Source organism: Monodon monoceros, unplaced genomic scaffold (genome assembly GCF_005190385.1).
Source record: "Monodon monoceros isolate NGI ecotype Baffin Bay Population unplaced genomic scaffold, NGI_Narwhal_1 Super_Scaffold_11, whole genome shotgun sequence".
NCBI classification, from domain to species: Eukaryota; Metazoa; Chordata; class Mammalia; order Artiodactyla; family Monodontidae; genus Monodon; species Monodon monoceros.
Window position 1 is genome coordinate 109934418 of NW_021703767.1, and position 13325 is coordinate 109947742.

A 13325-nucleotide genomic window follows, 5' to 3' on the forward strand; every position below is an offset into this window, starting at 1 on the left:
TCCATTGCTTTCTCGCAGCTAAATATTCCTGTTAGCATTTAAACATACCCACATTTCTCTAATCTTTTAAACAAAAAAAGACCCTCCCTCACTTCCCTTTCAACTACAGCTCTCTTTTTGTCTTTTTACCCTCAGCCTGATTGTTGAAACAGCTACACTAGCTGGCTGCCTGTTCCCACCTCCCACTCAGCCCTCAACACACTCCAATCTGGCTTCCACACCCACCTCACCAAGGACACAACCCACCTGATGATAAATAAACCCAGTGAACGCATCAATCATTATCCCACTTTGTCTTTCAGGAGCACCCAATGGGGCTGACCTTCCTTCCACCATATTACATGCAATTTGCCAGGCCACTGATTAAGTTTTCCTCCTTCTTTGGTACGTTCTGTTTTGTTTTTCAAGTCTCCTCTGTTGGTTCCTTTCCCCTAAACAAGATGAAGTCCGGTGCTCTTCACAGTTGTACTTCGGACTCACTAACTACTCTTCTTATTATACATCCTCCTTGGTACTTGCATCCATTCTCCCAGCTTCAAAAATCATCCCTAGGCTGATGATTCACAAATCCACATCTCCAATTCAAGTCTCTCCACTGAGCTCCTGACTTGGATGTTCTATAGGAATCTCAGTTCCGACACATTCTAAATGGAACTCATCAGCTTCTCCCTATGTTCCTACTGTAGAGATAAACAAGAGCATCCATCTGGTTGCACAAGCCAGAGACTATTTTCCTTGATTTCTGTCCGCAAATATGCCCACCCAAACACTCTCCATGCCTACCCCCGCTATGTTGTAGGTTTGCTTCTCTCCATCCTACTATCACATCAGTACAGGCCCCTATCATCTGTAGCCTCATCAACTACAAAGGCCTCATCACTGGAGCTCATCCCCACTGTCACCTTCACAGCACATGAATTTACAGCTTCCACAGCATCCTAGGATAAGGTCCACAATTCCCTAACATGGTTCCTCAGTGTTCTCTCTCCTGAACTGGGCTCTCATCACATGAACAACATTCTAGTTCTCCAAATTCTATAAACACGTTCCGGTCTTTGGGAACATGTTTATAGAATGTGGAGAATTCAGCAGCTACTCTTGCGTCAGGCTTCAGCTTCAACATTACTATGTTCTTCCCTCTTATGTCACTCATCATCCTTTACTGTAATTCTTATTTAATGTCTGCCTTCCCCTTTACACAGCACATTCCACAAGGGCAGTAACCACCGATGTCTTATTCATCCCCATATTTTCAGGGGCTGGCATTGTCCCTGGCACTGTAGTGGATACTCAGTAAATACTTATCGAATGCAGACACCAAAAGAAAATGAGATATCTAAAGGCCCTTAAGACAAGACTGTCTGAAACAGTAAAAATACCAGTTTCATTTGAGTACAGCAAACATTGCTTTGTTTTTCGACTACCCAAAGAATGGTGTGCAAATGGCTATGAGAATCTACCAGTTTTCAGCATCAAACTCAGACATGTTCTCTTCAGAGAGATCTGAATGGGTGATCCCATTACTGTGTAATGAGCCTCTCAACACTTACCTTGCTTACTTCCTTTAAGGCCCTTTTGCAGACTTCATACTTTGAAGAGTCCTTAGGTGTCTTTTGACAGATAGTCTGCAATTGCAATCAAGTAAAAGAAGAACAAAATCAACTGATTTATTTTACCAAGTAAAACAAAACCAACGTCCAGTCATAGAGTCTTACTTGTAGCAAACTTAACAATGCTGAACACAATACTATGGATGAGTCTGAAGATGACATTAAAATCCGATTACAAAACTAGGAGATACTCTTTAAAAGCACAGGATCCATGTTAATCCAGAGGATAGTTAAATAAGAGGATAGACTTCAGAGGTGGGTGAACCTGGTTTCAAATTCCAGATCTGCTCCTGACTAGCTACTTGACCTTGGGCAAGTCACCTACCCTGACTCTATAAACCTCAGTTTACTCATCTGTAAAATTGGGATAATGCAATTACATCACAAGGTTGTTATAAAAGTTAAATGATAATGCATGTAAAGTTTTTTTATGAATACCTGGCATACAGTAGGCTCTCAATGAATGACAAAATTAATGATCACCATCTTCATTATTATTAGAGCTTATTATATTTGCAGATGATATAATGTGAATAAAACGATCAAAAAAGCGGCTGCTGGATTTTCCCTTGATATGTTTACACTGCTATTCTTGCGATGGTAAAATCGAGTTCAAAGAAGGTCAACTGAAGGTATACTGAATTATGTAAAACTTTTGAAACTATACCCATTCAAAGCCAACAGAACCATTTCAACTGTTAAAAAATGTTCACCTCAATTAACAAGCTTAACTAAATCTCCAAATGAAGTAACATTGAAGAGACCATGTTTTAGGTACATTTAAATTCTGCCCAGGTGGCCAGGTTCTCATACATGGGAAACAGACTAGGGCAACAGGCATCCAGCAGAGGTGGAAGATACTAGGAAGCAGCAAACCACTGGTACCTTAAATGCAGACGAACACCAAGTCTATAAATCCAAAAGTCAGGGGTCAGGATTGTTACATGTGATATGTGAGAAGCGTAGAGTGTACCATCGATGGATTTATATTAATGGTTCTCAAAACTTTTTGACTATGACCCACTGCAAGAAATACTTTTACACTGCAACCAGTAGACATGCACACAAAAATGAAACACGTTTTTTATGAAATAATATTTAACCACATTATGAACGATGTATATATCATATACCACATGTTCTATTCTATATTCATTTTTTAAAAACACTGCTCATGATTCAAAAATCAATTTCATGACCCACTAATGGGTACAAAAACAGTTTGAAAAATACTAGTCTTTGTCTCTGGGAGCAGGCATCCTTAGTCCATAGTTTCTTTCCACATTTCAATTATTTTAGGTAAAATTTTGCACACTGAATTTTCTAGGGAGAATGACTACAGCTTCACGCACAATCTCAAAACGGTCTCTGACCCCAAAAAGTTTAGAGCCTACTGGGCAATCATGGCATAAACCTCCAACATGGTATCTACAACATGTATATTAGATTTTGTGAGTCCCAATCTATCTAAGCAATTTCCTCAGAATCACAAAGGGAAAGAATATTAAAAAAGGCTGAGATCACAGAATATACAGAATCTAAGGAAACTCGGCTAAAACGCGTTTTCAGAAGAAGAAAAAAGAAACAATCCTGAAAATTCATAACATTACTAGAAATGTTACATTTAGAAAACAACCATGTCTTGTTAAAAAATAGTAAAGTTTGAAAACTAGTATTTTCCTATATGTGTCAAAGTTTCATTATTTCTATAAAAGTCTTATTAGGCACAGGAAGTAAACCTTTTTAGAGCCAAAATTTAGTTTTGATAACCTGATTTCATTTTATTCTTAGACATGATAAATACTGATTTTTTAAAAATCAGAGCTAGACTCACAAAACTGCAAGTTTCCCAATATTTACAAGGAGAGAAGTTCATAAATCACAGGGAACGGACAAGGAAGGGTGTAAAGGGAGTAGACTGAGGTGGCCTTGGAGAGCAGCAGGTGCTGTGAATCCTGAAGTGACAGCTGAGCCTTGCCCTCACCGTGCAGCAGAGCCAGCAAAGCGACCGTGATCACACGCTTTCACTCGTTTCTAAACTTCAGTGCTTCTTCAGAATAGCTCTTAGAATTTATAATGGAATTGAGAAAATGGAATTTATTTTATTATCTTACTTGACTGTAATTTTTTGCTTTATTTTTACCCTGTATTTTTACTTGTAAAACCAAGTATGTCAAAACTGACATTATATTAATATTATCCATTGTAAAGTAGAACTATGCCAAAATATTTTAATTTGATCAAAAAGATACTCTTTGAGCTAGCATATGATCCAGCAATCCCACTCCTGGGCATATATCCAGAAAAGACAAAAACTCTTAATTCAAAAAGATCCATGCATCCCAATATTCATAGCAGCACTATTTACAATAGCCAAGACATGGAAGCAACCCAAATGCCCATCAGCAGACGACTGGTTTAAGAAGATGTGATACATAAAATGGAATACTACTCAGCCATAAAAAAGGATGAAATAATGCCATTTGCAGCAACATGAATGGACCTAGAGATTATCATACTAAGTGAAGTAAGTCTGACAGAGAAAGATAAATATTACATGATATCACATATGTGGAATCTACAAAATAATACAAATGAATCTATATACAAAACAAAGGACTCACAGACACAGAAAACAAACTTATAGTTACCAAAGGGGAAAGGAAGGCAGGAGAGGGATAAATTAGGAGTTGGGATTAACAGATACATACTACTATATATTAAATAGATAAGCAACAAGGAGTTACTGTAAAACACAGTATGTATCTTACAATAACCTATAATGGAAAATAATCTGAAAAAATATATATGTATAAAACTGAATCACTTTGCTGTACACCTGAAACTAACACAGTATTGTAAATCAACTATACTTCAATTAAAAAAAAAAAAAAAGAGAGACTCTTTGCCCCTCTAGCTGGATGGGAGTCATGTCGGGCCACCCCGTTCTCTCATGGATGCCCCTGCAGTTGCAGCCCAGCCAGTGTGCAGCCTCCTGAGCTACCGTCTGGCTGTCCTCCCAGCTGTGTTTCCCACCTGGCAGTCTCAACTCTTCTCCCAGCCACTATTCAAAATCACATACTTGTTTTCTTCATCAATGTTTCCTAAGATAAGACGGATGCCTGGACTTTCCTCACTCATTCTGAGCAATGCAAAATAGGGCAGGTTCATGCCCTGTGATTCTGTAGAGGACCTCCTTCCTGTGCGAAATGGAAGCACCTCATCATCTTGGAATGTGACAGGGAAGGGATCTTAGTGGTCAACCAGAGGAAACTGAGGCCCAAAGAGATTAAGTGACTTGCCCAAGGTCACAGGCCTAGTGGATCAGCCAGAAAAGGAATCCGGGACTCCTGACTACAAGAAGTCAATATTCTTCCCATTTCAAAAAATGTTAAGAAAATGAGGGATAATCTAACTTCTTCAGAGTGACCCCACAAGCCTAAATTGAAGATAATTTCCAAAGATATTAGACACAGGTGGGACTTTCCAACTGAACAGCACCTTCTCACTTAATTGGGGGATTTTACAGAAGGGATATAATTTAAGTGGGGTAAGAATAATTTTCTTAATTGGACTTGCAGCAGCACAGCTATCCACAGAGGAAAGAGACACCAGATCACATCTTACATCCATCAGCAGGGGAAGGCGGGTCACCCTCTGCATGGGGAGAATGAGAAAAGAGATCATGGGTAAGTTCCTACAGTCTTCGTGGGACTCGATTCGGGACAAAACTTCCTTAAAAGATGGGTTGGTGGCTCTGAGGAAAAACAAAGAAAGACAAAACTTCAAAATACTTCCTCTTCAAGTTAAGAAGTAAAAATGTATAATAAAATATTGTGATACATTCATATATTATCAATGATTTTTAAATATAGAAACAACAAACACATAATTACATAGAGAGACATGCATGGCTTATCTGCCTTATACAGTCAAGACTGAATATAAGATATAAATTTAAGGTAACAATATGAACAGTAAGATGAAAATGTATGGGCTAGAAATTTTTAAAAGTAGAAAATAAACTAATGAAGAAGCAATGGTATCATAATGGTGAATGTACACATTATAAATTAGTATACACACTAGAACTCATATCTGATAATCTATAAACATTCCATTTAAAAGATAACACATGTTTTAAGCCACTTCTCTAGCCTGAGATAATAATCTAAGAGAGAAATGTCAGACTAGATTTACTTACTAGGAGGCTTTTGGACTTTTTCAAAGCTTCTAAGACAGAAAACCTTCTGATCATGCCAGCCAGAATATTCCTCCTCTCCCACTGACGTTAGAACAGTGTTAATACTGCCAGAACATTTTTACAGAATTTAGCAAGATACATCGACATAAAGGATCTCATGTGGAACCACCCTATAACTTTCAGGGAAGGCCAAGAGGGGATTCCAGGAAGAATGGAGCCTCAGAAAGGTCCCCAACTTGCCAAATAAAAGATCTAGTATTCAGTAAAAATAGAAGTCAAACCGAGGTCTTCTGACTTTCAGTGGGTCCCTGATACTGTATCTCCCACTCTGTCACCTCACTTCACCCCAAAGGGAGCTCTGAGGAGTTCCAGGGTGACTTGTGAGGAGGGCGGGTGGGGTGGGGGGAGGCCAAGAAGCAGGGTAGTGGCAATTGTAACCTTTTTTTAAAAAATACACTTTGAAACTTGGATGGCTGGGTTCAAGGCTGCTAGAAATAAATTAGGAAATACCCAGAAGAACAAAGTAAAAGAAAGAACACAAGTTTTAATCTCATTTTCTTAAATTGAGGAGTTTTAGGTTTCCTGCTAGCTTTGAAAAGATTTTTAGGAAGTTTAAAAAAAACCAAATTCTAAACCAGTTGCATATTTAAATTACTTAGGCCCCAGGCCCCCCTCCCCCCACCCACCCCCGCACCTCCAAAGATTCTGATGAAACAGTCTAGGATGCACCCTGGGCATTGTTTGTTGGTTCTCAGGTTCCAAAGGGCAACTGAAGTTGAAAGTCACAGCCTTAAATGTAAATTTACATCAACTGCAACAAAGTTTCTGAAAACACAGCTACTAATTTCCATGTGAAAGCTCCAATGATGGTATCATTGAGCAAATTTAAATAAAACCTTTATTTCTCAAGAACTACATAAAGTACAGCAGTACCTATTCGCATTTTTTAAAATCCTGCAAAACAAAGTGAAATTTAGCTCTAATTCCAGACTTTGTTTTCACACATGTAACTTGGATTTTCCAACAGTTACAGAGTAACCTTTACATCAGCAGTTCCCATGGGGGATGGAGGGGAATTTAGGGAAAGTAAGGGTTGTGATTCTCCATCCCCCACCCCTGCAAGGGATGTCAGGCAATGTCTGGAGATAGTTTTGTTTATCACCACTGGGGTGTGGTGGTGCTATCAGCATCTTGTGGGCAGGGGCCAGGGAGGCTGCTAAACATGCTACAATGTATAGGGCAGTTTCCACGACAAAGACTAATCTAGGACAAAATGTCAGTAGTGCCTATAAACCCTGCTTTGTACTAATAGCCTCCTTTGATGTTGGCAGCTGTGGGTTTTCCACCCTGCCTGGAGGAGATTTTAATGAGAATGTGGAGGGGGAAGGGGCATAATCAGCCTTTCTCACCAACTTGGGGGTTGTTTCTCTAAGCAGCCATGAGGTGATCATGACCACAGGGTCTCACACATTGCATAGAAACTGACCTGGGTTCCATGCTGCCGTCATAAATGCCACAACGCACAGGAGGGGAGGAGAATGATGACAGCCAGTCAGCCCTCAAACTGAGTTTACAGCAATGTACAATTGCACTGTCAAATAGATAGCCCCTTGTGATAAACAAGCCCCCGACCCCCGCAAGAAAGCAATATAGACATTACTGAACCGTTGCTGACTCTTTTAAGGATAGAGATAGCATATACATCACAAAATGCTCAGTAACCTAAACAGACAAAGGGAAAAAGTATGGGGGGAAATTTAAAGTTTAACTCTTTTTTGTTTCATAGTTAAAGCCTTTAAGAACTTTTTAAAAAAACTGCCTTCCTTCGGACCTTCCCCTGCTCTCCTTAACCCCTAACTACGCGGAGGGGGAAAATCAACAATTCTTATAAACAACTGAACAGAGTTGTCATTTGAATGGAGGAAGATTAGGATACTTGAGAAAGCTCTGGCTCCTAGGCACTAGTTCAACCTACTCAAAAACTCTATCTTGGCCTCAGGCTACTTAATGGTCAAATAACAGCTTAGAGAACAATCTTCTCACCATTTAGAATGATGATCACTGATCACCAACCCTCCTACCCCCCAACCCCGTGTCTTGCAGCAATTAAAAAAAAAAAGAGGGCTTCCCTGGTGGCGCAGTGGTTGAGAGTCCGCCTGCCGATGCAGGGGACAAGGGTTCGTGCCCCGCTCCAGGAGGATCCCACATGCCGCGGAGCGGCTGGGCCCGTGAGCCATGGCCGCTGAGCCTGCGCGTCCGGAGCCTGCGCGTCCGGAGCCTGTGCTCCGCAACGGAAGAGGCCTGCAACAGTGAGAGGCCCGCGTACCGCAAAAAAAAAAAGGAAAACAGCAACAAACTACAATTTCATAATTGCTTTAGAGACAAAATTCTCTACAAACGGGATTTTTTTAAAATCAAATGCCCTCACCCTAAAAGCAATCCTCTTAATCATTTCTCTCTGGGGCTTCCCTGGTGGCGCAGTGGTTGGGAGTCTGCCTGCTAGTGCAGGGGACACGGGTTCGAGCCCTGGTCTGGGAGGATCCCACATGCCGCGGAGCAACTGGGCCCGTGCACCACAACTACTGAGCCTGCGCGCCTGGAGCCTGTGCTCCGCAACAAGAGAGGCCGCGACAGTGAGAGGCCCGCACACCGCAATGAAGAGTGGCCCCCGCTCGCCGCAACTAGAGAAAGCCCTCGCACAGAAACGAAGATCCAACACAGAAAAAATGGATAAATAAATTAATAAAAAACTCCTAGCCCCAACATCAAAAAAAAAAATTTATAAAAAGAAAAAAAATTTCTCTCTGGAAAATAGATCATCAGGAGGCATGTCTAAATATAATTTAAGAGATCCATTAATTTCAATCTATGTGACCTAATTAAAATGAGATAATTAAAACTGTAACATTCAATATTGCTTACAACAATTTTTGTAGTGTCCGCTGTTGGTAGACTTCATTTGTGCAGTATTTCACATATGGGTCAAATGTGGATGCTGTGTGTTTTTCCACAATGTCACTTATGTCATCTATGAAAATATTATTCTGATGTCTTGCTTCCAACTCTGTAAAGAATCTGGAAAAAAAAACAAAGAAAATCATTTACACTTTCTTCTGTGTGCTTTAATAGACAACAGATCATCCTCATGTAATACTATTATACGTACAGGATTTGAAAATATCAACAGTACACGGTACCAAAAAATACAAGAAAAAAACTATAAAAGAGTCTAAATTTAAATCTATCATATAAAGACCTTATTACTTCGTATGGTTGGCTTAAAACATTAATAATCCAGGGCATTTCTGTGCTTTCAGGTATATTTTAGAATGTACAGATTTCACTATTTTTCAAGAATTCCACAGATACTAGGAGGGGGACAGGATTCATGCTTACATATTTTACTGTATTGAAAAGCATATGAGCAAAACACCTAAGTTAGTGCCTAAAAAATAGGTGTGAAACAAACCTAGTTCTGTGTCCTTTCTCTCAAAATAAAAATAATCATATCATTTAAATCTAATATATGACATTTAAATGACTTCGTATATGACTGAAGATTGCGATTTAGAGTTGCCAGTGTGTGTGTTGTGTGTACTTGCACACACACATATTGTGTCTAGTCGTTAAAGTTAAATTTCAGATAAACAATGAATAATTTTTTAATACAACCATGTGCAAATATTGCATAGGACATCTTGGATGTCTTGTATTTTTTTCTGGCAACCTTAGATTGCATCCAATTTTAACAGAACATCAACTCAGATATTTGAAACAGAGTATTCTTGCTGAAAATGTGGACCAGTGACCAGCAACATTGGTATCATCTAACAGCTCATCAAAAATGACAGCTCACCAGAAATGCAGAATCTCGCCACCTACCTCCCCCAATCTGAACCTGCATTTTATCAAGATCGCCCGATGATGTGAATGCACACTAAAAACTGGGATCTTCCCTAGAGCACACTTACTGAGCAAGTTCAGAGCGGCAGGAAAATCTTGATAGAAATAACTATCACACAGGACTAGAGCATTTTCTTTAAAAGTGTGATGAAGGTGAAACCAACAATAATGTCTAATGTTGACTTCTGGAATAGTAGTACAAGGGAAGGTTAGTTTTCCATAAGCCCTTTACCATTTAGCACATCATTTCTCCTTACCAGTTTTCTGGGTGGACTCCATAATATAAAATTCAAGGCACACAGTGAATGAGACACCAGAGATTTATATGAGGTGATTAATAGTAAACACAGGCTAACATTTTCTCCCATTTATATCTCACTTCTTTTCAAAGAAAATCCTGGCACTCAAGTAAAAGAATTAAGAGGTCTTATTTTTATAAATGTACATGTACATTAAACTCATTTTAATGTAAATTGTATTAGCTTGTCATCATTATCTATTATATTTTTAAAAGTCTCCATAGGAGCTTAAAAGACAAAGAAATGCATTTTAACTCCCTAGAAGAATAAATCTATTTATATTCTGGGTAAACACCTACATTTTAATTGCCTTTAAAAGGGACTTAGGGAAAATAATCAATATGGTTCCCATCTACATGGCCTCACCATCCAAGCCCCTTGTTTAAAACAGCAAGAGGGGCTTCCCTGGTGGCGCAGTGGTTGAGGGTCCGCCTGCCGATGCAGGGGACAAGGGTTCGTGCCCCGGTCCGGGAAGATCCCACATGCCGTGGAGCGGCTGGGCCCGTGAGCCATGGCTACTGAGCCTGCGCGTCCGGAGCCTGTGCTCCGCAACAGGAGAGGCCACAACAGTGAGAGGCCCGCGTACCACCAAAAAAAAAAAAAAAAAAAACACACTTTGCTGGATTATTTGGCTTTGCTCCCAGTGGGATCAGGGTTCATACACACAGTTCCTAGACAGCAGGTCAGAAAAACACATCTACGTTTCAAAACTCAGTCAGTGACTTCATGTCACTTTGTCACTCTGAGTTTATTAAGATTCAAATAAAATGTCAAACCCTCTCCAAAAAGTTTCAGAATTTCATAAACATCCAACTTCAAACCCTATACAAACAAAAACCAAGTTTCTTAAAGAATATTTTCTATCTAGACTGGTCCTTGACTTCAAGAAATTTGTGATATATTAAGAAGGTAAGAATGATAAACATAAATGATATAGGAAGAAAAAAATGCTTGTATATAGCTAACTACATGTTGGAACATATATGCATAAGGGTGCTGGTGGCAGTAACTTTTTAAAAATTATATGAACTATATATTTTTCATTCTGGTAAAATATACATTTTAACCATTTTCAATGGCTTTAATTACATTCACAATATTGTGTAACCATCATCACTATTTCCAAAATACTTTCCTCACCCCAATCAGAAATGCTGTACCCATTAAGCAACAATCTCCCATTTCCCCCTCTCCCCAGCCCCTGATAACCTCTGATCTACTTTCTATCTCTATGAATCTGCCTATTCTAGATATTTCTGGAATCATACAATATCTGTACTTTTTGTCTGGCTTATTTCACTTAGCATAATGTTTCCTAGGTTCATTCATGTTAAGGGATATACCAGAACTTTTTCCTCTTTATGACTGAATAATATTCCATTGTAGGTACATACCATAATTTGTTTATCTGTTCATCTGTTGAGGAACACTTGGGTTGTCTCCACCTTTTGGATATTGTGAATAATGCTCCTGTTAACATTCCCATACAAGTATCTGTTTGAGTCACTGTTTTCAAATCTTTGGGATATATATCCACAGGTGGATTTTCAAGCTCTCTGACTCTGCCACTAATAGTATATATCAAGAAATGATAGTATAAAACCAAGAACCAATACAGAATAAGCTGAGCTACATGCCAAGGAAAGATTATTTCCTTAAGTGAAGGTGGAGTAAGAAACGATCCTTTACCTCCTGACACTCAGAGTTGAGTGGCCCATGGGAGGCATGGAACCAATTAACTGCGATATAGGACTTATTAACAGAAACATACAGTGAAAAGCGCAGGGCAGGGCGTGAGGTGAGGAAAGGTGTGAGGAGTCATCAGGGATGAGGATGGCAATATGGGGAGAAGGGGGGCAGAGCACTGCAGGCAGGGACACAACGTGGGCACAGGCGTGAATCTTGTCGGGAAAACTGTGGGGTTCAGCGAGGCGAGGTGTCGACCACAGGAGGAACAGGGGCAGAGAACGAGGGCTGCAAAGCAAGCGGGTCAGAGCTAGACTATAAAGGTTTCACTGTCTACTGAGGAACTTGGGCTTAATCTATGCTATGGATAAGGAGAACCTGCTGGATGGAGATGCTGAAGCCATCCAATCAGACAGAGACAATTGAGACAGAAGTGGGGAGAGACAGACCATAAGCAGGCCAGTGAGATGCTAATCTGGGCAAGTGAAAATAAAGCCTTGGCAGTGGGAAATCAAAAAGGGAGGACACATTAGGGTAATAATTTGGTGGGAAAGTTAATAGAATAGAGAAACTCATTAGATGGAAAAGTCAAGGAAGACATTGTGGTTTCTAGTCAAAGTTTCTAGCTGGGCATCAAGGTGGGTCATGAAACTATTCAGGTAGACAGGGACTTAGGAGGAAGGGGGAGAAGCGAGAAGAAAAGAGTTTAACTTTCCCTGAAAATATACATGTGTGAGAATTCAGAGCCACAGGAATTCTAGGTATTATGTAATCAGGACAAGTTCGTTTTTAGCTGGTTTTCATATAAGTGCAAAATATTTGTAATTTCTTTTAGCTCCAAGTGTCGTTTAAGAAAATGTTCAAAGAAAATTGAAAAAATAAGAAACCATTCATAAGGTCATTATCATGTAAATCTAGGAAATAAATATCTTAGCGGCAAAGATCTCTTCCAATTTCTTGTCTTCAGCTAACTGTTACAGTCTGAGGAATGCAACTACATGACCAAAAACAACAGTAACTTGGCTTTTCCCAATGAAAAGGAAAATTCATTTATCACTCTAGAAGGTTTGCCAAAGTACAAGATTAAAAACAAAATACTAATGAAATATCTATGCTACTTATTTTAACATAATATAAACGAAGCCACCCATCTTTTATTTAGACACTGGCACAATTAAAACATAATTCAAAGCTTTCTATGTTAAATTATATTGGTTATTTTTGGCAAATTTGCATATTTTACTAAGTGAGCTGAGCTACAAACAGGCCAAGAAAGTATTACTAAAGAATGAGGTATTATTTCAATAACCAAGAAAGCCGGAGAGCCAAATGAAGCAAAGAGAAAAGCATTCTGGTTCCCTAGATGAAACTTGAATGAGTCTGTGAAGCAATCTGGTTTACTTGAAGGATAACTTTTTAATGGAAATCTACTTCAGCCCAGTGAATTTTTTTTTCTGGCACAATACCTTCATTATTTCCTCTTTGTAGCATTACCAAAATGATCGTGTTTTACAACCAATCATGTTACACAACCTTTCTTTTTTATTTCCCACCAAAATTCTAATGTCATCATCACTAAAGTCTAGATTTTGAGAAACCTCTGATGAACCAGGAAAGGCTTCC

General features: G+C 39.2%; 1 protein-coding gene across 1 annotated transcript in view; it reads right to left on the reverse strand.

The window, feature by feature from the left end:
* ARHGEF26 (Rho guanine nucleotide exchange factor 26) overlaps nt 1-13325 on the reverse strand; it is a 153022-nt gene that overhangs the window by 60253 nt on the left and 79444 nt on the right. Inside the window, exons 7-9 of the mRNA XM_029214364.1 lie at nt 8737-8889; nt 5238-5367; nt 1551-1625 (exon numbers count right to left, since the gene is read on the reverse strand). Of these exons, the coding sequence (XP_029070197.1) occupies nt 1551-1625; nt 5238-5367; nt 8737-8889 (358 nt within the window). The remainder of the gene's footprint in view (nt 1-1550; nt 1626-5237; nt 5368-8736; nt 8890-13325) is intronic.